Source organism: Antedon mediterranea, chromosome 6 (assembly GCF_964355755.1).
Source record: "Antedon mediterranea chromosome 6, ecAntMedi1.1, whole genome shotgun sequence".
Lineage (NCBI taxonomy): Eukaryota > Metazoa > Echinodermata > Crinoidea > Comatulida > Antedonidae > Antedon > Antedon mediterranea.
The window spans coordinates 30,449,830-30,474,277 of NC_092675.1; the positions used below are offsets into that span (position 1 = coordinate 30,449,830).

Below are 24,448 nucleotides of genomic sequence, written 5' to 3' on the forward strand. Positions count from 1 at the left end.
CCTCTTTTTCCTTCTTACTTTCTTTCTTCGTTCATTGTATTACAGTAGTTAAAATTGTTTTAAGGAGATAAATAATGAGTAACTAGAATAATTATGTTGATTGTAGTGTCGTTATTTATGTAGTTCACACCCCAATAAAAGAAACTGCATTTCTTCATCATTCAGGTCCATTGGTATCTCCACGTATTGCAGTTACGGCAGATAGTTGTTCTTCAATAACCATTACATGGCAGGTAGGTGTTTTTCAAATTACTCTTAATAATTAATTTTAGACAATCATAAAATGTCTTAATTAGCATGATTAATTTACAGTTCCTATCAAAGCTTTAGGCCTATTATAATTTTTTTTTTTTATTTGCAGCAAATAGATAATGATCAAGAGAAAATACAGTGCAACAGTTTTCATTACGGTGTATATTGTGAGTCAGATTCAGAATCTAGAACTATCACTGTCAGTGATGTTACATCAACTACTACAATTGATGGGTTAACAGCGTGCACGTGGTATAGCTGTAAAGTACGAATAGAGAACAACGCTGGATTCAATGGCTCATGGAGTAACACTGAAACAGTTGAAACTCACGCGAATGGTAAACTTATTTAAACAAATTTGGTCATTTGGTGTGTTTCCTCATTTCATACTATTTATTAATAACAATAATACCAAATAGCTTTTGTTATTGCTCAAATTACTTGGTAAGACTTTTGCATCATCTGCAGTCTTGTGCCAAAAATGATGAGCCCGTTTACGTTTACGACAGCAATGACACCAAGCCATTTGAATGTCCTGATAACTATAGTATTCTTCCCTCTTTCTTCCCTCTTTCCTTCTTTCTTTCTTTCTTTCTTTCTTTCTTTCTTTCCTCTTTCTTTCTTTCTTGGCATTGTGTAAACAATATATATATTATATAGGTATAAATCCTTAGGATTTAATAAACGGGAAAGTTTTTGTAAAAAAAATATTTGTTGTTTGCGACGATCATGAATAATGCGGAACAAAAATTATTCTTATGGATTTGTTCGTACATTTATTTTTATGTATTTCTTAGCTCCGTCCAAAGTTGGTGGGATTACTGATACTTCAGGGTCAGATTATATTTATTTATCTTGGAATGAAGTGGAAAATGGAAACTGTCCTGTTATGTATAACGTAACTTATCAACTAATACAATTTGATATGTGTGATAACACTAGTAATGAAGTCATCAATGAAGGTCCAGTTCAAACTGCTTCATACACCTTATCAAATCTGAGTGCGTATTCCCGATATCGAATCCAAGTTACTGCGGTGTCTAATGATGTAGCTGGAGCAGTATCAGATGAGCATACAGTACAAACAGAAGAGAGTGGTAGGCAAACAAATATTAGTTTATTAAATAAATCATTTTGTTTGACAAATCCAGTAAAGAAATTACTCACGTTCTTTAGCTTTCGCCATCTTGGCTGATGGCTTGATCACAAGTGATCCGGTCCACTGCTACTTCCTGAAAATCTGTTGTTATTGTTTCTAGGTGAAGTCATACTTTTTGTAGCAATGATGTGAATACGTGCTCGAGAAATACAGCCCCTTCGTCGCGGTTGATTGCGTTAGCCCCCCCCCCCCCCTCTTTCTGATTTGGATTGCCTCTCTGAGTCTACGCTTGAATGCTGTCAAGAATTTTGGCCCCCTCCCAATCGATGATGTGGTTTTCTTGAGCTGCATGGTCTGTGATGGCGGATTTTTTTTTTTTTCACATCATTGCTACTAAAAAGTATGACGTCACCTAGAAACAATAACAACATATTTCCAGGAAGTAGCCGTGGACCGGATCACTTGTGATCAAGCCATCAGCCAAGATGGCGAAAGCTAAAGAATGTGAGTAATTTCTTTACTGGATTTGTCAAACAACATGATTTATTTATTATCTACAAGTTCAAAAAAGTTCAAGCTCAAAAAACATTTATTTGTTCAACAATGGCATTATACAGTATAATATATAGATGTGTACATAAATGAAAACATTAGTAATAAGCCATCATTTGGGGTCTTCTCTAGAAGAAATCAAGTTTCTTGTCTCGAGAAAGACCCCAGAAACAATACACATACATTTAAACTAATAAAATTTACTACATAAAATAAAAAAAAAAACGATGAAATAAAAATAGATACTTTCAGTGTACTACAATCATAATAATATTAAAATTAGTATAAAGAAATAAGATATTTTTTTTAATTTTTACGAAAAGTATTTAGAGATTTAAAATGCTTTAGTTTGTTATCAAGATCATTCCAGATTCGCGGTCCTGAATGATTGGTGAAGAATTTATATACAACATGGATGAGATACAATAGGCCTACTTATTTAGATCTCTGTTGTAATTTGTAATCTTTGTTCTTATTAATCTCAGAAAATAATGTCAGTGTTCATTACACTGTGAGCACTGGTAATTCGTAGTGTGTTTTAATTCTAAAATAATGTTTAAAAAATCCGATCTTGCTTTAGTTCCAACTGGTGCTCCAACATCTTTAGAAATATCGTCAACTGATTTTGATTATGTGTCATTGTCATGGGATCTGCCAGAATGTGGTCAGAGGAAAGGTGATATAAGCTATGACTACAAGTTGTACTATAACGGATCAGAGGCTGTAGAAACAAGAACGTCTTTCACAGAAACTCAAACAATGATTAGAGATCTTGTTCAATGTACATCTTATACGTTCGATATAAGTGCACGGACGTCTAAAGGAATCGGACCATCTTCAGTTATTATCGTCACAACTAACCATACGGGTATTTCTAGTCATTATCTTTGATAATCATTCATGCATGCTTTAAATTGTGTTACACAAAGTTTATGATGGCGTTAGTTAGTAACGATTATATGTTCATTAACGATGATTATCTTCTGTATATTACTTAATTCGAGTCATAGTATAGTTTGCTGTTAAGCCAATTCTCAAAAAGTATCATGCAGTATCATCAATCATCATGTAGGCATATACGCTGTACAGCATCCCATATGAGATGCAAGTTGAAGAACACACGATACTGCATGCTGTTTATTGTCGGTAGATATGTTACCGGTCGAATATCAACCTTTAATCGTGATAGAAAAAATGCAAAACACTTTCATATCTGTAAATGTAGTGTAAACACTATGAACTTTTCTTTCAATGAATTGATCATATTCTATTACTGCATTGATTTGTTGGGAGTGGCCAAGACACTGAAACGTCATTCATATCCGACTATGATATCGGCAAGAATGACGATAATCACGTATTGTTCTGGTGGTGTTTTTTTTCATTCTTAAACCAGTGTAAACAATAGTTAATTATGAGCCTGTTTTTAGTGGTATAGAGAATGAAACTGATTTTTTCAATTTTTAATTCAGTTCCAGATCCCGTAGAAGACTACTCGGTGACGTCGACAGATGAGGATATAACTGTTATTTGGGACCGTGTTGAAAATGGAAATTGCTCTGTTGTATATGACGTAATTTACCGACTCACAAATCGTGATCAATGTCAAGAGTTGGATGAATCTGACTTCATAGACGCCACAAACTTTACCAATAATACATTTTGTAGTTTACATTATTTGGAGCCTCATTCTACGTATGAGATAGCGATTATACCTTCATCTGCAGAATATACTGGTAACTCTACTGTGATCAATGAAATCACAGCATCAATAGGTACGCCAAACCAATGTTCAAATCATTTTATTTTCAGGTTATTTAAAGATGCTTTTTCTAAAACATTAACTCGTTTAGATATTTCACACACATATTCAAATATTGTCTAAAACATAGAATTTAATTGATACAATTAGTAATTTGTTTAATTTATGCTCAACGTAATATCCTTTGATACAATTGTATTTGTTTTTTTTTTCCTTATCAAAAGCTCCTGATAAAGCGCCTGAGATAATGACAATGGTTGATCAAGAGCCGTATTCTTTAACTATATCGTGGTGGGAGATTCCGTGTGGTAGTCGTAATGGTGACATGATATATGAATATTCATTGAAAGATAAGAATAATGTTATTATACAAGAAGCAAGTACAAAGTCTAACACAGTGAATTTAGATGAAGATATAAAGCCATGTAATGAATATACTTTTGAAGTTAATGGAAAGAACGAAAATCTAGAAAAAGGACCAAAAACATCTGAACATATTCAAAGTGGCACTGAACGTAAGTGAATAATCGATCATGTTGTAATTATCTTCTATGTTAATATACTGTATAACACAATTATGTTATACAAATATATTATTTGTTTTAAAAATAGTATATCTTTTTAGATAATGGTAGAAAGCCTATTACACACCATACTATTACTTTTCTAGCTCCGGGAGATCCTGAAAATATCAAAGTAACTCCCGGAAAGGATACAGTTGAAGTTGAATGGGAAGCTCCAACCAGTAATGATTGTACAGTAGATAATTATACAGTGACACTGACGTCATCAGGAGGTGGTAAAATTAGCAAAACCGTTAGTGGATCAGTAACGAGTACGACGTTTAAGAGTGATGATGGTATCAAGCCAAACACAGAGTATACAGTTGAGGTCAGTTATTATTATAAATGATAAAAAAGATAATTGGTAATACTATAAAATCTAAAACCTTAACAGTTGTCTCGATGTCCCACATCAGAATTTTCACCAATTTACATTAATTCATATTTGTATACGCTTTAAGACATTAACAATTGATAATAGACTGATTTCCTCTTCTTGTTTTGTGTTATGTAGGTAGTAGCGAGTAATTCTGCTGGTTCTGGCAATAATTCCCCAGAAAAAGAAACGATTAAAACCGATCCTAGAGGTACAATTTAATTTTTATATTCAAATGCTTTCATACTCACTACCTTGCATGCAATATACAACAATAAAGCTCACACAGAACCAAATACTTAAACTTATTACAAGTATGTTTAAACAAATGTGAACTTTAAAGTTACGTTACTTGTAATATTGTTTCATTCTGTTTTTTGTTTTGTTTTGTATACCGCACGGAAATGGAATTAAATGCGTTTAAATAAGTGAGCTTATAAAAGGTTGTCTTGAACTGGACAATTACAATTGTATACCTTTACAGAATATTTAGTGACCATATGTTTACTGTAATGTAGTCAATATAAATGTTGTTAACGTAAGATTCATCAATGTGTATATCATTTATTTCAGCTGGATTGATTGCTGGACTCACTATTCCATTTGGTATTCTACTCTTTGTGTTGATTGTTTTTCTTGTGGTACTAAAGAAACGGTAAAAATCATCTAAATAATACGCGTTTCTAGGCTACATATCAGAACACTAGACACACAGTTTAGTCATATGAAACATCATCAAACTTATTATAATAAACATCTTAGATATTTTTCAGGAACTTACAGTAGTTCTTTTTCTAAATATATATTCAATTAATCAATAAAAAATCTATTAGTAATAATATATTTTTTTAAACATATTATAATAACAATAATATAAGTACAGAGAATATTTACAATTTAGCCAATAATGATAAAATATAACAATAACTATTATAAATAAATTATATTAAACAAGTAAAGTAATAAGCGAATTACATTATATTTGTATATTTGTTATATTTTAACTAGATTCTCAGATGAGAAGTAATACTTCGTCTTTGATATTTTGACCTCTCTGTCTATTTTAGGCAATCTAAAGACAATGATCAAGGAGTTGGTGGGATAGAAAATCCGAACCCCAGCCACCCTATGGGTAAGTTAAATTAAGCTAATTAAGTCAACTTAACATTTTGACAACGATTTTCACCAAATAGAAATTTCGTTTTGGATATTGTCTGTATCGTTTAGAAAGAAAATTATTACAGGCCAATTGAATTCCAATGAAAATATTCGTACTAAATCATTCTTTTATAATAATTTTATACAAATTTCAAATATGCATGATGATAATGATCTCCATGCATTTAAGCAAAAAGAAAGAAAACTGTATAGCAGTACTATTATAAAGGTTATGGTACAATAATGTAATAATCAAGGCCATCTACATGGCTGCAGTCGCGTGCGCAAGTTTGAGTTTGTGTCTACGGACCGACCGACCAACCGACCGACATAGTGAGCTAAAATGAATACGGTATAACATTTCCGTTTTTGTTGATAATTAATTATTACTTTAGTTGATTGATTCATATTTAGATCACATTATACCGGGACATGTTTCGCCAAGACCTACTCCAAAATCAACTTCCTACCAATATGTACGTCTGCGCGACCTTCAGAATTACGTCCGGAAAAGACAAGGCCATGAAACAGAAACTTTTAAAAAGGAGTTTAGTGTGAGTTTATATATACTTTTTAATTTACAAACAAATACCATAAAAATAGGTAATAACAATCACGATCAAGTTTGTTTTCTAACTCATATACCCTATTTATCATTATTGGCTAAGAATACTGAGATTTAACACGTTCTGCCAATTGAACGCACTTAACAACATCTTGGTACATTGGTCATATTATGTTTGGCGCTTTCCTCGTTGTAGGCCTACTTAATAAAGTGCATATTGAGAATGCCACTGATTATCAGTGTAACCCTAACCCTAACCCTTCATATTATTAGCGTTTATACGCCGATGGTTAGGGTTGGTACTGATTCGGCAGGTACTGCAACGGCAAAAACATTCAGTTCACTGTACATCAAACATAAACCAATCCACAACATAAATGCATTGTATTTTTTATTTAGGACATTGGATGCAGCATGTTACATCCTTGTATCGAGGCTAAGAAATCCATTAACAGGATTAAGAATAGATATGCCAACATTTTAACATGTAAGTTCTGGTGATGTTACTACTATGTCAATATATTTATTTATAAAATATATATATATAAATAAAAAGCTTCATAGTATTTATTTATACCGTTATGGTTGTTGCTATAAGTGGTATATAGTAAAAAATGTGTTTTTAACATTTATAATTATGTTAACATTATTTTCTAGATGACCACTCACGTGTGGTTCTTAAGGAAACCGATGACGATGAATCTGATTATATTAACGCTTCATATATCAAGGTACAATTTAGAAAACTGCACACTCTCAACGTACAATAATATACAATTTATAAATGATAAAGACACACAAATATATAACTTATTACTATATTCCAAGCTTTTATCACCTCTAAATATATGTACATAGGCCTAAGGAAAATGTGGATTAAAAACGGTCTGTACGCGAAGAAGGTGCTTTTATACTAAATAGTATTGATTTATTTCATATGCATACCGTTAAATGTATCATCATTAATAAGCAAAGTTTATGTTATTTCATTTTTATCTTAAAGTTCAATGGCAATTCTAAAGCGTACATTGCATCTCAAGGTATTTAATTATATTATTTTTCACCTGTTATACTACTAGGAATGTTTGTATAAAAGATGTTTAGTACTACAATGGTCATACAACTATTACTGTATATTATGTCTAGGTCCAAATGAAGCAAGTTTAAACGATATTTGGAGAATGGTTTGGAAAGAAAACAGCAGTATTATTATTATGGTTACAAATCTAGTTGAAAAAAATAAGGTGGGAAATTGAATATTATTTGACATCTTGCATTTTAAAACGACATGAAACGATATAATAATAAGTTAATATTAAAAACATCACTATCAGAATCATCCGCATTATGCTCGGAATTATAAACGTACATTACATTGTTATCGAATCTTTTTTTCCAATCGGGCACATTATTATTTCCATGGTACAGTTTGAAGACCATAACGGATTACGTATACAATCAGAATCGCTTATTATTTTAGCACAATCCAACGATTATATTATTATAGATTAAATGTAAACAATATTGGCCAGATGTTGGTGAAGCAGTAGCGTATGGACGTCTTACTGTTACAAATGTTGACGAAAAGATCACTTCATATTTCACTATTAGAAAATTTGAAATTAAAATGGTAAGTTAAGAAAATAATACAATTATTATTATGTAAATGGGGTGAAACAGTAATTTTATTTTAATTTTAGTATTTTTTAAAGTGTTATTTATAATTTTAAAAACCTTACAGTAAAGAAAGCACATAATTAATTAATTTATATGTTAGATATTTTCACAGGAATACTATACTACATAATATTTCGGATGATTTTGTTTTTGTTTTTTCTATTTATGGTTCAGTAAATAAGGTTTTCTTTTTCTTTAATTTAGGAAGGCCATTCAGAAACACGTTCTGTGCTTCAATACCATTTCACTGCATGGCCTGACATGGATGTTCCTGCCTCCCCAGCACCATTACTTGAGTTTGTCTACCAAATTAAAGAGGTTAAGAGGTCTCTTCCAGCCGACACTGGCCCAGCAATTGTTCATTGCAGGTAAACAAGTTTTTTCAACGTATTCTGTTTATAGCCTACGTCAAAGATTCTGTATGGTAAATGCATAAAATGGCATAATGTATGATTTATTTACTAGGTAGTGAATAATAATAATATTTAAGATACGTTAAACTTTATGAGAAAATAAATTGACGAATCAAAATAGGAAAACCTTACTAAAGATTTTGTTTGAATAGTAGAAAGAAATACTACGTATGGCAAAAAAAAGGATGATTCATTGGTTTTTTTAAAGAAGTTTAATTTTGTTTCTAAAAGAATAATAAGAATTTTGATGCTTTTTTTGCAATAAAAAACCTACTTATATTTATATGTTTATATAAGCAGTATACTGTAATGTGTATTTGTCATTTTTAAGTGCTGGCGTTGGACGGACTGGTACAGTAATAACCATTGATGCTATGTTGGACATGGCTGAAGAAAAGGATAAAATCGATGTATACAACTTTGTGAAAGAAATGAGAGAAAACAGATTTAATATGGTACAAACACAGGTAATAATTTGACGCATTCGTTATTAGTAAAATTGCCAAGTTTCACATTTAAAAAAAAATTGGAATTACTCATGGTTAGATAAATAACAAGATTTGACAGACTTTAAGTTTGAAGTAAGCAACTTAGAACGGTCTAAATAAGATTGCAAAATAAATGATAATGTTAGATTGGACTATCTTTATCTATCACTGTAGTTAAAGCAATATCATTGGAGTATGTGAAAGTAAAGCAAAGCTTAATGTTACTTTTAGTTAAACTTAGTGTCAACATTATTTAGCCATGGAAGCCCGAACCAACACAAGGTTGTTCTTCTCGGAGTCGTACACTCGTATTACAATCATGAAATACTAAGACGAAATGGAAACCTACAATAATATTAATACAATAATTGCAACACATAAAACAAATTTAAATCGTATTTAAATTGTATTTATTTCTCAGGGGCAATATATGTTTATATACGAGACTCTTCTGCAAAGTCTGTTTTGTGAGTCGACTCATATAACGACAGAAGCTTTTACAGCGTCGTTTAGAAAGTTAAAAGAAACCAACAGTCGACACGGAACGAAATTTATACACGAACAGTACAATGTAAGTGAAGCACACTTTATAAATGTCAATTTAGATAAACGTGAAAGTACATTTAACCTTATTATTCCTTGAGAAATGTCCTCAATTTACGTTTTTCTATTGGTTTATACAGGTTCTGATGGCGCTATTGCCACTTCCGTTGTCTGATAAAACAAGAGCAGGAAAAGATCCTGCAAACGTTGACAAAAATAGATATCCAAGTATAATACCAAGTAAGGCTTCAAATGTATCGTAAATAGTATCATTAGTATCATCTTCATAAAAATCAACGCATTGTTGTGTTCAAAGATAAGCTAATAATGATTACGATAATGCCAGGTTAAGATTTAAGTATGACAACTGGGGTAATGGTAACAATTAATAATGGTTGGCAGTATGTGGATTGATGATCGTAGTAGGCTTAATGACAGATGGCGTTAACTGTGATCGTGAGAATGATGGTGTAGTGTTGACTGGTGGTGATAGTGGTGATAGAGATGATAGGCCTAGTTAGGGAACGTCCGTGATATACATTATACTGACCTGTTAATTTGGTTACATTTCAGTCGACAGAGCAAGACCATTCCTAATGACTAAAGATGGAGATCGAAACAATTATATCAATGCATCTTTTTGTAAGGTAAGTATAGTGTCCATGATGTCTTCTTCTGCTAAACTGCTGAACTACAATGCGTCACTCGTAGTGTATATTGTCTCATTTAAATACCTTTTATATCTAATATATTCTTAAATTAATATCCTTAATATCTAAAGAAATGTTTTAAAGTAGGCCTAAAATTTAATTATTATTATGTAGGGCTATGGACAACGAGAAGATAAGTACGTAGTGACGCAAGCACCGATGCCAAACACGGTGTCAGACTTTTGGAGATTGATCTATGATTATAGTTTGTATATCATTGTGATGTTGAATGACGAAAATGCCAAGGATGAGGTAATATATATTCATATCCGCCCCCCCCCACCCCCCAACTTAAAGATGCCAAGGATGAGGTAACATATCTTATTCATAACTAGAAAAATCAAACTACAACCCAAAAAATGTATGTATAATATTGTAGGTTGTTATGTTAAGCTTGGTTCCCACTAGAACGCAACGCAAGGACGTAAGCCGTAACGCAAGCGAATTGACCAATCACAAGGAACGGTTCGAATAATCCATCGCTTGGATCGGTCAATTCGCTTGCGTTGCGGCTTACGTCCTTGCGTTGCGTTCTAGTGGGAACCAAGCTTTACTAGGATGGACCACCCTGGTCAGTGATAAATGCTTCACCAAAACTGTTTAAATGAAAAGGTTATAATATCCGTGTATTGTAATCCACACCCGTTGTTTGTATGCTTGTCGGTCACTAACTTACTAATTTAATTTGTAGTCTATTGGTACATACATTCCACTTGAACTTAATGTTCAAACAAAAATGGGTCCCTTTCTTGTTGAACTTGCTGCAATTGAAGATTACGGTTGTGCTATCAAACGAACATTGCAGTTATCAAAAGTAAGTAGGCATAATTCTTTTATATGTATATTTGAATATGTTATAGCTCCTATATCAGGGGGATTATCACCTATCGGATACAGTGATTAATTTACTATTGATAATCTTTGGTCACATGGGTTTAAATCAAAATGTTCGTTAAAAATGATTCCTTTATTTTCAGTTCATGATGTAGGATGTTTCATGAGGCATGGCATTCCACAACTTTTGTTAGTCAAGTTAATGTAATTGCTTACTAGTTGGAGTCTAGCAGACGTAATTGCATACTAGTTAGAGTCTAGCAGACGTAGTTGCATACTGGTTGGAGTCTACCAAACAATTGCTAAACTATTAGTGTGAAAACTCATCTGTGTTGGTGTATAAGTAGAAATCAACATTGTTATTGTGTTGTGATCATTAAAAATATATATATTTTTTTTTTCAAGGAGAATGAAAATCCCCGTGAAATACATCAATTTCAATATCGTGATTGGCCAAATGGTTCGGCGAAGCCTGCTTCGGCCGATTCTTTCTTTCAACTACGATCAGAAGTCGATAAATCTAAACGAGCAACTCAACAGAACATTGTTGCAGTACACTGTCTGTATGTATAACATAACTTTTGATTATACATCAACAGTTTGTTTCCAGATTTTTATTATAACGAGTATTAAGTACATTAAATTACCTTGACGATTAAAAATCCTATCGCGAAAAGTACAATAGCTTATTGTTCTTTGTTCACCCACAGAGATGGCAGGAGTCGATGTGGATACTTCTGCGCAGTAGACTCGATCATTCAGATGATTAATGAAGAAGCCATCGTTGACGTCTTTCAAAATGTCAAACGGATTAAAAGTACTTGTCCGTCTTTGATAAAGACTAAGGTAAATAAAAAGAATTGAACTTTTAAATCAAACCAACAAACACCATAATAATTTAGTGGTTCAAAGATAATTATTTGAACTGGTAAAATATGATGATGATTAGTATGGTTATTTGTAAAATGACGACTGAGATACGACATTGATTGAATGAATGATGATAGTAATTTATACCGGCACCTCTTTTGCCATGCCTTCAAACTATAGACCGGCTAAACTGCGCTTGTCTGTTTCCTCTATCTTCATCGGATCCACACGCGCGACACACTAAACTATCTTTGGCCGGCCTAGCCTGCGATGGTTAACTTTTGTTCATGGAGCTAACTTGGAGGGTTTAGTAATTTTAGCGGTTAGTTAAAATATGATGAATGAATATTTCGAAGCGACAAATTACCAAATGCATGCCTTTTTGTTGATGTTTACTTATTCGCAGCGAAACTATTTACTTGTCCTACTTCAACCAAGTCCATAGGTCCATAACTATATTATCTCTCGACTTCGCCTCGAGATATAGTATAGTCTCCAGTCACCTTGGGCTATAATATTATCCCACGACTTTGCCTCTTGATATAGTATAGTCTCCAGTCACCTTGGGCTATATTTTTAACCATGCCCCTCAGCCCAGTAAATATTACTACTGTATTATGATAGTATATGCAGTGGCACAGTGTGATGACGTGGTAAAATGATGATACTGATACCTTTGTTTTAGGAGTTGTTATGACATCGAATTATTTAAATTAAGTTTATTGTTTTATTAAATTTATGAACTGCATAACTGTTACATCTGCATTTTAATTCACAGGAACAATACACATTATGCTACGAGACGGCACAGTGTTATCTGGATTCATTCGACATCTACGGAAATTTTAAATAAAATATGGAAATTATAGGCCTATAGATATAATATGTTTTATAAAAAAGAGAGTTTATTATTATAATTTTTATCGATTTTACTGTTTTACTATATTTTACTACGTTTATATTTGATGAAAGATAGTGTTTTGTGATAAGTTGCTATTTTTGTATTTGTTTGTATTTCTCGTATCAATTATTTCTTTTATGGTAAATGCACTGAAAACGGTGAAATGAAACCCTTTTTAAAAAAGTTTAAGATGTATCTGGATTGTAATGGTAAACAAATAATTTATAAATTTGCCATAAGTCACAAAATACAAAAAAGATGACATATTTTGTTTCATATATTATTTTAGTAAATGTCGTACCAAATAGATAGCGTCAATCCATATCAAGAAAACAACCGTAGTTTAAAGTTTCATCAATACCTACAGTAAAACATTCAAACTAAAAACTGGATTAAATCTTAGCAAACATTTAATTTAAAGTAATAGTTCATTGTTCTTCAATTCAGAGGTCTACTTTACTTATGTATATGTTTTGGGGTGTTTTTTGTTTTGTTTTTTTTTTTTTGCAAACCTGTGTATAGGCTAGTGCGAGTTAGGAAAATAATTACGCATCATAATTTTTTTTTTGGAAAACATTATAAGTTAATCCATGACCATTTTGTGATAAATTAATTCCATTAGTATTGCTTATTTGAAATAAATTGTATAGAAACTGCAATGTCATTTATCGTTGAAATAAATGGCATCATATTATTGAGTAAAATCTGTTCCACTTAACGTGTCGTTTCTAAATAAATTTAGACAAAAAGTAAGACTCTAAGTAATTTAATTGCTTGGTGGTTTTACTATACTTTTGAATGTTCCTGTATTGTATTTCTTGTGTAAATTGCCTCCTTTTTTATATATAATTATCATTGGTTTTATACTTTTATACACATTTTAATATTGAGAAAATGTAAATATCTTTGTAATTCAGCTAAGGCTGCGATGATGATATTGAAATAAATGAAATGAAATGAAAAAAAAAAAGTGGTTGGTTTTATTCATAAATATTAGTAAAATTAAAACAAAACTACACTGTGTTGGTTCAAATCTGACACTCCTCGCAAGACACTGACGTTTGCCTCTCTCCACCCAGGTGTATAAATGGGTATTTTGTTTCGTCAATACCCAACTTTGCGCTTAGCTGCATATAGTATGTTTCCATATATGTTTGATCCAAAAATCCCCAACAAGCGGTTAAATTTGAAAAAGAAAAAATCTAAAACTACTCGTACTACCTGTACATTAAATCAAATTATGTTTTGAAATTACAAAATCAAATATGATAACTCTTTTGTCCTTTTGTACAAAAATTAAGTTTTTTCGGACAAGTAGTTATCGAAAAATGCTTCATATCGCCGGCTTTTGAAAATCGTCTCCTATCTTTTAACGCAGGTCATCTGCATACTTACAAATGTTCTATAGCATATTATTTGTTCCTAATTTTCTGAAATTATAACGCTGGTGTTCCTAAAATTGAGGGTGCTAAAAAACATTTACGAGATCGAAGCAGGTTGTGCAACCACGGAAAAAAATGTTAAGGCCCTGTCACAGCCTTGGGGTCGTTTTCACGACAACAGATGCATTGATGTTGTCGCCTCATGTAATGATGTGGTGGAAAAGGAGAGGTATACAAAATGATTTTTTGACGTGAAATAGTTTATTTATCATCACCGATGTCTTAAAACAACTCTTTAGCATTACATAAGATATGGTATATTACTGTTGTTATTTGGGTACAACTACTGTTAGGTAAGTACTGGATTTAAGTTACATTAAATCAATACATATTATTACGAAAACATAAATAATACTTAAATTAACACGTCAACAGTTTTCTTTGAGTTTAAAAATTAATACTTTTATTTTAACAATAGTAATATCTTAACTACACATATTCGAGAATTGGTATTAGGATATAACTACTGATAGATTAAGTTAAGCTGGATTAAAGTTATTGTCTTTAATAACCATAAATAGTATAAAAGCAGGACAGAACACGTCAGCAGTTTCTTCGTATTTACAGATTTATGATTTCATAAATGTCACACATGAAGCGTCGGCGCAAATATTAAAACACGTCAGCAGTTTGTATTTACAGATTTATGCTTTCATAAATGTCACATGAATCGTCGGCGCAAATATTTGCAATTTCATAACACAACTTGTAATGATTCTGAGGGAAATAAAGAAGAACAATTGTACATAAAAAAATGATGAAAAGAAAATATTATGTTTTTACTCATGTGTAATGTAGTGTCTAATATTAGCTTTATATGAAGTGATCATTAATTTAATTTCAGTTATCTCCTTCAACAAAAAATAGACTGAGCCCAACGTGTCCAAATTATATTTACTTAATTATGAATAAAGTAATAACTTGTGAAATCTGCAAAAATCTTTAAACGTTACCTCTGTGTCAAGCAGCGATGAAGAAACGCGTTTGATACGTTTCACTGTGTGGTAGACATCAACCAACGCGTTTGCATTCATCTTACGAACGATTATGTCCACTGCACAGAAAAATCCACTTCGGCTCTCGTCCCTAGAGTAACAAGATCAATAAAAATATTGTTGTGGCGATGGTTTAATAATTAGTAAAATCGTTGAAGAACATGTTAATATTCTGTTTGTTTATACAACATTAAAATCTTTTTCTGAATTATGGGATGGGTATTTGTGCAGTTTCGTCAGTGTTTTTCCTATGTTATCTTACGTTCAAGTTATATTGGTCATACATTCAAATAATTAACGATATGATGCGCATAGGCACCGTAAGTGGGCCTATAGACTCTACACCCATATTTCCTCAAAATATAATCTGCCCTAGTAAGTGTTTACCATATTTACCAATAATTTAGTTTAACTTCAGTCCATAACAAATTTAGACGTCTTTAGACATTGTCCATTTCCCTCTATTCAAGTTTGGTAAGATCGTTTATGTATGACGTATATGCAGATTGGAGTAATACTTACAAACTACAAACTGTAACATAGTCATCTCGGTTATTAGTTCGTTGAACTTCTCTGACATCGTCACAGAATTGTTTAAAGTATCCAAGATATGAAGGTTTCTGTGATTCTTTAGGCCAGTCCAGAAATGTCAGGTGACATATCTCACGTGGAATTTCCTTGCCCTAATAATAAATAAATCCCAGTAAAACCTGTGTATTTACGGAAATCTACGAGAGTAGGTAACAGGTGTACGAGCTAACCAAATATAAACTCTTATATTTTTAAAGTTTTTCTTCTTAATTTTAATTAAGGGTTTAGTTTTGAACCTTCCAAACATGAAAATCTGCTTAGTTGGCAGCTACCTTTTGTTTCTCAATTAGTGCATATACACTTTGTATTCGCTATTATTCAATTTAATGAATTATCATTTAAAAAAAAATTAGACTATGTTTAATTATTTGGTACAATTTTCACAATAGGCCTACTTACCTTAGTCAATTTAAGTATTCGTTTTAAAACGCAATCAATCTTCTCAGAGGATAAAACTTCAACTGTGAATTGACCTTTTGTCATCTTACGTTTAGGAACAAGTGAACCAATTCTCTAAATTAATAAAAACAGTAATCTTAGCATTGACTTATTATCATTCCAACTTGATAAGGTTGTTACTTAAATCGCATTGAAAAATAAAATCAACCAATTAATGTTAATAATTAAATAATTAATAAACTTTATTTTTGACTCAATAGCAAGTTTATAGTGTTTAATTTACTTTTAAAATGTGTGATGCAGCTGATAAATGTACCGATGGGTTTATACATTAGGACCAGTGTACTCTGGAAATGTGTGGAATAAAAATAATGTGTAATCCTTATGTGTGCATTATGATCAGTATATTCACTTAAATTGTAAGTGGACAGATTTGAAAAAAAAGATTTGAGACTAATCTAAAAGCATAATGGATGACTAGAGCACTCAATTACATTAATACGTTACCTCATCTTCTGCATCTAACATCACCACTGTATATGACTTGTATTTATAAATCATCTCCCAGAAATTATAAAAATCAGTTAGTGTTGATTCCCGTGGTACAAGATATGACTAAACAAAGAAATATTATAATAATCATTATTATATCATTACGTTGGTAAGAACAGTTTTCACAGTTTTGCAGATCATACAACAAAGTTTAAAGATAAACATAGGATATTACAGCATCAATATAATTCCATTTCGGAAATTAGATACAGTTGAATGTATTCGTGTTTACGTTAAAGTATCTTACGTTGGTACTTTTAGTATTGGAATATACAACGTCTTCTTCAATATCCATACCAATCAATAGAGGTTCAGAAACCTTAGCTATTAATTAAATAAAAACAAACATGTGAAACGTTTAAACAAACAAACTAATCAAACTCCTAAAAACGATCCAACGTTAATTTAAATGCATTTTTGATCTAAATTAGTACATATATCTCTACAAAAATGTACTTTCATCGCGAAACCAGTCATAACAATAACTTTTGCGACGAAATTACAAAATAGCTGGCGTTGTTGTATTTCAAAAGCAATAGTATAAACAAATATTTTCCGAACGCGAACAGATATTTTTTCGTACACGATTTTCGTACACGAAAAAAAGTACTATTAAACGATCGTTTAATAGTGCGAACTATTGCACGCCATATGACATACAATCGTCCAATCAAATTTCAGGAATTTATATAGGCGTTATATAAAATGTTAATAAATAATAACGCCATTATACTCTTGAAACTGGAGCTAATTTTAGTGGGACTAAAAGAGTGAACACTTACCTCGCAATGTGTAATCATTTTGTGTTTGGATTGATAGAAGAGCTTCAATGTTCTGTTAAAAACCATCGATAAATATCAAACATGATAATAATAGTAATAATAAGATTTTTATAGCGCACATACCACTCCAGAGTGCTCAAGGCGCATTTAAAAATAAAAAAGAAATAAATCATACAAATTCCTGACAAATAAAATGCAATTTCTTTGGAGGGTCCCCATCCGTTGTCGTTCTGTCGCGGTCCCGGACCCCTACCTAGGTGACCAAACAAAGGAGCAGGATACACATTTGCCTTGCCACAGACGACCGGGTGCTCAGAGACAACAACCAAGACAGAGGCACCCCAAAGATAATGCTGGCCAGGAAAAGGTATACAAAACAATTCTAAGTCTAAAAAACTTTAAGAAACCTCATGATTTCCATATGCCTTAATAATAAATGTGTTTTTAATAATTTTTTAAAAGTATCAACAGTTTTGCAAAATCTTATAGAGCTCGGTAGAGCATTCCACAGACGAGGAGCAGTAACGGAGAATGCTCTTTCACCCCATGAGTGGTGAGACTTAGGCTGATGTAGAAGCAGCGAGTCACTAGAACGCAGATTACGTCCGGGAACATACAGCCTAAGCATGTCAGAAATATATTCAGGAGCCATGCCATTTATAGACTTAAAAACAAAGAGTAATATTTTAAAAACAATGCGGTACCTAACAGGGAGCCAATGCAATATTTCCAAAGTATTTGATATGTGTCCATATCTTGGTAATTTTTTAACAACTCGTGCCGCTGTATTTTGAATCAGTTGGAGCCTGTGGAGTTGTTTTTGTGGTAGCCCGTATAGCAAAGAGTTTCCCATATCTAGTCGTGAAGTGACAAAAGCATGAACAAGTTGTTTAGCTGCTGTCTCATTCATAAACTTGCGAATCCTTCGAATGTTTCGCAAGTGAAAAGACGACGCAGAAATAGTTTTGGAGATATGAGAAATCATAGTCATACCCACATCCATTTCAACCTGCCTAGCCGGGTCAATTTGGGTTTCACCAATGTGAATAAAGCTTGGTGGCAGTTTTTCCAACTGCTGTTTTGATCCAAAGAAAACAAATTCTGTTTTTTCATCATTTAATTTAAGAAAGTTGTTTTTCATCCAGACACGCAATTCATAGATACAATGTTGGAGCAATTCCAAAGAAATGATCAATGTTGTATATTAATCAGACTGTTGTTTTTTTACTTTAAAAATTACATTTTAAGTACTTCATCCAAATATACACATTTAAAATTGTTAGGCCTAAAATTGTTATTATAGGTTTTGATCGACCTAATTAAGAGGGAGCTTTTCATTTGCGACGATTTACAACCTATCAAGAAATCAAGCGAAGAAGCACGTCCTAATACTTTCACATACTAACTATTCACTAGTTTTTATGTCGTCACAAATCAAAAACTCCATAATATTTATTCATAATATGCACAACACAAATATTATTTCGATAGTACTTCTATTAGATTCTTCATTCTTATATTTTACTTATTAACATAATTTGATGATATAAGACATTTTATTCATAGCAATGTTATGTTACCGTACATTTATCTCTTCTTGAATAACAGGTCTTCCTAGTATACTTCTTTTGATTTGTATTTCCTTGTACCGGTCAGGGAAGTGTGCCAATGATATGTTTGTTGCTCCGCAAAACAAACACTCCAAAATCATCTCATAGATAAATGCATACTGGTTCTGGAAAAAAATATAAACAATCATTTTCTTCCATGCAGTACATGATTAAAACTGAATAAAATAATAACGATACATACCTCTTTCAAACGAATATGAGGACAGCTACTAAGTGTTTCTTTGACAAAGTTGAAAACATCAATCTCACTGCTTTCTTCTGCCATATCGAGAATTGCGTTTACGACGATGACAGTTCCGGTTCTCTGGCAATCGGTACTTTGTCACAAAAAGAGAAATATGGAAGTTTTAACAGGTTCAATTCACTAAGAAATAATGTAAAATAAATGGATGTTTAAAATACCTATACACAAGTGTTGGTCCAACTCCAAATTCTTTCTTAGCTTTCCTTAAACTGTGTGTAAACTCAATAAGATGTGCAGACGTGTCTATAACATCTCCAGGCCATGCAGTGCAGTTATATTGATGGACAACACGACGCTCTGAATCACTTTCATTTTTCTGCAAAGTAATAAACAAAATGGATTTAGTGAGTACATTGTGATATTGAAGTAAATCAAGATAGCGGTAATGAAATCAGTAACATTAGTTATGTTGCTAACTAGAAAAATATTGTAATATATACTAAATATTTATCAAAAATTACCAGCATAATTTCGAACATTTTGATTGTAAAACCATTGTCATTCTGTTTATCTTCCAGTTTTCGAACAGACATCTTTCCATATTTGGTCTTTACGTATCCAGTTTCATCATGCAAAAAAATGACCTTTGAAATGCGTAAACAATATTTTAATAGTTCATTATTAATATTTTTAAAAATGTATTAATTATATTAAAATTTAAAAAATTTTGTCTTCTAAATTCCTTCAAAACACTTCGAGAGAATCAACACCATTACTATACTGTGGGAAGTATTGGATAACAAAACTTCATACCTTGTCGCCATCACATGCAATATTAACTATTACATTCAGGTTTTCTTGCCAAAAAATTTCCAATAATTTTTTTTCATTGCCTGTTAAAAGCAATAAAGCAGAACAAGCATTAAATAAGCCCATTTTTTAAACTGGTGCTACAGGACTTTTTTATTTTATAAGATGATATTTAATAACTTATAAGTGCTGACCGGGTAACTATTTATTAAATAGTATTTTCTTGTTTTGTAAAATTGTTCTTTCTATTATATATTCTTTTTGTTCTAAGAATAATAATATTGTTCTCACCATGATAAGCAATGTATGCATTCGGTTTTCCCTGAGAATTAGAATATGTTGGAAATACAATTAAAAGTGAATAGAAAATAATAGTAAAAAGTTAATAGTGAAAAGAAAATTGTCAACAATGTACATTACTGAAGATTACAGATTGTACATATGATGATATGATATACTTACATTGATGTAGCAGGCGTTTGGATTGTCACATTTACCATCTGCACGGCAACATGCATATTGACTATGGAGATCCTATAGCAAAAACACAACAACATACAGATATTGCCTGCTTAGAGGTGAAATATAAGATTTGGTAATGAGGTAATGATATTTTGCTCAAGGAAAAATATATTTTCCAAAGTGCAAGCTGAGGAAAATATATTATTCTCGAGAGCAAAATATCATTCTCAAGGGTATGTCAAATCTTATATTTCACCGATATAAAAGGGGATATATGTTATATTATATAGCCAAGAACCAGTAGAATATCTGCTGGGTCGGCTAGTTAGTCCTATGTAATTTTAAATAAGCCTACCTAGTTAGGCTACCTTGCGAAAAATAAACTCAAATAAAATATTCATTCGGGAGGACCACGCGTTGTACATTAACAAAATAATTTCCATAAATAATTCTACACTTTACAGTAATAATATTATTACTTTACAGTAAACATTGTACTTTTGTTCTGTGCAGAAATGCCAATGACGGGCTACTGTTTTAGTCCACATCAAAGAATGGTCAACTGTGTTTATAGCCTCAACTATGTAATACTAATGATGGGCAACTGTTAGTTTTGCATGATTCTATTCCTTTTACCATGTTCTATATTATTATTATATTAGATTGAAGCCATCAAACAAATTCATCTTCATTTCTGTTGTTGTGTAACATTAAACATTTTTAAACAATTATAACCGTTACATTCTTTATATTTAGTACCCAGCTGTGATTCATGAATGTTAAGACGTTCCTTTTTTAAAATTATACCTTTCAGTAATATTCTTAATTCAGTTATTTTGTATTACCTCAAACTCTGATTTAAAAGTAAAGATTCTTCCTTGTTTTCTATTTTTGATGTACGTGTGCAGATCTTTCAGCTTGACAGGTTGATTGTGATCAGTCACAGTTGACTCCATGGCAACTGCTTGAAAGTCATTCGCAACCATATTTAAACCGTCTTGCATTTCTGATAAAATTGGAAAAAGTGTAATATAAAAATAAATAAAACTAATATAAAAATATATTTTAACATGCTGTAAATTTTTATTTTATCTAACAAATTAATTTTTGTTAAGTCAATTAAATACCAACCTTATAGACAATAAAGACAGAAAAGAATGTATCACTGTGTATAAGTATAAGTGAATTTCAAAAGCAACAATGTTGAACTGACTGTTATGTTGGTTGGGATTTAAGAATTGATTTAAGATTATTAAGCATTATTATCAATATTTTTGTTGTAAGAAAGACGAATTGTGTAAAAAGGTTCTATCTCGTAGTACTTATACATCGGTACGTTTTACTTACCTATGTTGCCATCTACTTCTGTTTTCTTCTTCGATTTTATTGTAGCAACGATAACAAAGACACCGATAACGAAGACACCAACTAAAATGATAACTACCAACAAACCTGTTACAAACGAAAAACAGAAAGCATACAAAAACAAAAACAAAAATAAGGGATTAGTTTTATAGATTATTGTAGAACAGAACGAATCAAAGTGCTGTGGAAAATACAAATAATATAATAGAAGTTTATTTTATTAATCATTAATAGGCATACCCGGCACAAGGGATTATGCCTTCCTCCATAGCCTTTTTTTTTTTTAAATTCTATTTTCTTTTGTCCATCCAACAATCATCATAATTTTAATTATTTTACCTTATCATTTCTGTATACTATTTTGTATTGTATTGCTATGGAGGAAAATAAATGTCTTTTGAAAATAAATGAAATGAAATAGCCTACTTGTATGTTTGAATGCAGTCACAGTAATGGATGTTTTAGGACCGATTCCCTTTGATGTTCTTGCTTCAATCTCAAATGTATAAACTTTGGTTGTGTCAATTCCATCTATGGTTGTTTGTGTTTCTGTATATCCCGTCTTAGACTCTTTAAGTTCCAATCCATCAAGAAACAGTTTATACTCATAGGTTATTGAACCTTTTCTGTTGCCACATTTTGGAGGTTTCCATGATAAACTAATCGATTTAGATTTTGCAGACACAACTTGAAGTGATGCTGGAGATCCAATTGGAACTATAAATATATACAATAATGTCATGTAGAAATACCGATTACTCTAAATGTTTAAGATCAGTAAACTTATACAATACTTATAATAATGATGTTATTTCTGTGACAAGAGGCAGAACATAATATTTTAAAGGGAAAACATCATAGATTTTGTTAAATGATATACTGACTGTCTTCTCCAGTTTGAACGACAAGCTTATCTGCTGATGGCTGTCTTGCTCCATCTTCATTGGATAACGATGTGACCTGGATTTCATATTTGGAATATGCACTCAGATTGGAAATGATATACGAAGAAGTGTCGAAAGGGCCTTCTTCTACGGCGTCCACATGTACGTCCTCACACATATCAGCTTGTATTAGTTGGTAAGTGACGTTGTACGTAACAGGACAGTCTCCATTTTCCACTTCGTTCCAAGTCAACGAAATATTATTTGTCCCAGTAGTAACATCTATCCCATCAATTTTGTTTGGAACTATATAAATGCATAACATTAATTAGTAAATATTTTGTGTATAATTAACGTTTCATTGGTTGGATCTAGAAAAATGGTAAAAGTTAAAAATCATCTATGTTAGTTACGTTACTTTGGTTTAATAAATATTATTATAACATTCATACAGTGATTATTTACAATAATGATCATAATACAGAAAAATGATTTAAAACGTTCTCTACGAGGAAAGATTAATTTAAATCTTCCCTATTTCTACTACACCTTATCATCATTAACATCGTATCCTTACCCGGACATTGTGTTGGGAATCGTGTTTTAACTTGACTGTCCGGTCCACAAACATCTCGTCCGACGATGTTCTTACACACACGAACTTTCACCTCAATTGTTTGATTTGGCGGTAACCCAGTAATTGTAAAGACGTAATCAGTTGTTGTGATTGTTGTAAATGTTGATTCTTCTTCACTTTTATATAACACTTTATAAGATGACGCTGGTCCAGTTCCATAATCTTCACCAAAAGTCCAATTATACGAGATAGTCATATTGGTGGCGGTAACATCAATAATTTTAACTTGCTTAAATAAATACGGTAAAGCTATGTAAATGAATAAAGATTACAGTTAACATGCATTTGAAAAGACCAATACAAAATAGGGTGTGTGTTGTTCAGTTAACATGCATTGAAAAGACCAATACAAAATAGGGTGTGTGTTGTACAGTTAACATGCATTTGAAAAGACCAATACAAAATAGGGTGTGTGTTGTTCAGTTAACATGCATTGAAAAGACCAATACAAAATAGGGTGTGTGTTGTTCAGTTAACATGCATTTAAAAAGACCAATACAAAATAGGGTGTGTGTTGTTCAGTTAACATGCATTGAAAAGACCAATACAAAATAGGGTGTGTGTTGTACAGTTAACATGCATTTGAAAAGACCAATACAAAATAGGGTGTGTGTTGTTCAGTTAACATGCATTGAAAAGACCAATACAAAATAGGGTGTGTGTTGTTCAGTTAACATGCATTTAAAAAGACCAATACAAAATAGGGTGTGTGTTGTTCAGTTAACATGCATGGAAAAGACCAATACAAAATAGGGTGTGTGTTGTACAGTTAACATGCATTTGAAAAGACCAATACAAAATAGGATGTGTGTTGTTCAGTTAACATGCATTGAAAAGACCAATACAAAATAGGGTGTGTGTTGTTTTGAGAAGAGGCTTATATTTTTTGTTCTTACATGACTCTTATTTAATGCTTTTTGGCTAATATCCTAGATGTCTGGATTTGTAAAG

General features: G+C 31.8%; 2 protein-coding genes across 2 annotated transcripts; one reads left to right on the forward strand and one right to left on the reverse strand.

Annotated features, from left to right (window-relative positions):
- Positions 1–3,893: 3,893 nt before the first annotated feature.
- LOC140051563 (receptor-type tyrosine-protein phosphatase epsilon-like) lies at positions 3,894–13,592 on the forward strand. Its single transcript, XM_072096815.1, has 21 exons — positions 3,894–4,180; positions 4,336–4,556; positions 4,743–4,815; positions 5,178–5,259; positions 5,672–5,736; positions 6,177–6,316; positions 6,727–6,814; positions 6,985–7,058; positions 7,331–7,367; positions 7,474–7,571; positions 7,835–7,957; positions 8,209–8,372; positions 8,749–8,884; positions 9,327–9,476; positions 9,589–9,688; positions 10,022–10,095; positions 10,273–10,410; positions 10,850–10,972; positions 11,398–11,555; positions 11,703–11,838; positions 12,641–13,592. Exons 1-21 carry the CDS (start codon positions 3,913–3,915, stop codon positions 12,713–12,715), a joined length of 2,523 nt encoding a protein of 840 aa, XP_071952916.1. The 5' UTR covers positions 3,894–3,912; the 3' UTR covers positions 12,716–13,592.
- Positions 13,593–14,658: 1,066 nt separating this feature from the next.
- LOC140052279 (receptor-type tyrosine-protein phosphatase alpha-like) lies at positions 14,659–19,934 on the reverse strand. The gene is made up of 11 exons (XM_072097752.1): positions 19,861–19,934; positions 19,558–19,715; positions 19,337–19,472; positions 19,110–19,259; positions 17,525–17,576; positions 16,990–17,066; positions 16,698–16,805; positions 16,191–16,304; positions 15,723–15,883; positions 15,159–15,291; positions 14,659–14,922 (listed from the first exon to the last, which is right to left on the reverse strand). Exons 1-11 carry the CDS (start codon positions 19,930–19,932, stop codon positions 14,842–14,844), a joined length of 1,242 nt encoding a protein of 413 aa, XP_071953853.1. The 5' UTR covers positions 19,933–19,934; the 3' UTR covers positions 14,659–14,841.
- Positions 19,935–24,448: the final 4,514 nt, after the last annotated feature.

Coding starts and splice junctions, on each gene's coding strand:
- LOC140051563 (XM_072096815.1), top strand. CDS start 3,913: ATGACAATGGTTGATCAAGAGCCGTATTCTTTAACTATATCGTGGTGG. Junction 4,816..5,177: donor GATTAAAACCGATCCTAGAG/GTACAATTTAAT, acceptor CATTTATTTCAG/CTGGATTGATTGCTGGACTC. Junction 11,556..11,702: donor ATTGTTGCAGTACACTGTCT/GTATGTATAACA, acceptor GTTCACCCACAG/AGATGGCAGGAGTCGATGTG.
- LOC140052279 (XM_072097752.1), bottom strand. CDS start 19,932: ATGTCTGTTCGAAAACTGGAAGATAAACAGAATGACAATGGTTTTACA. Junction 17,067..17,524: donor AAATGATTACACATTGCGAG/GTAAGTGTTCAC, acceptor TTTAATTAATAG/CTAAGGTTTCTGAACCTCTA. Junction 16,806..16,989: donor CCAATACTAAAAGTACCAAC/GTAAGATACTTT, acceptor TTCTTTGTTTAG/TCATATCTTGTACCACGGGA.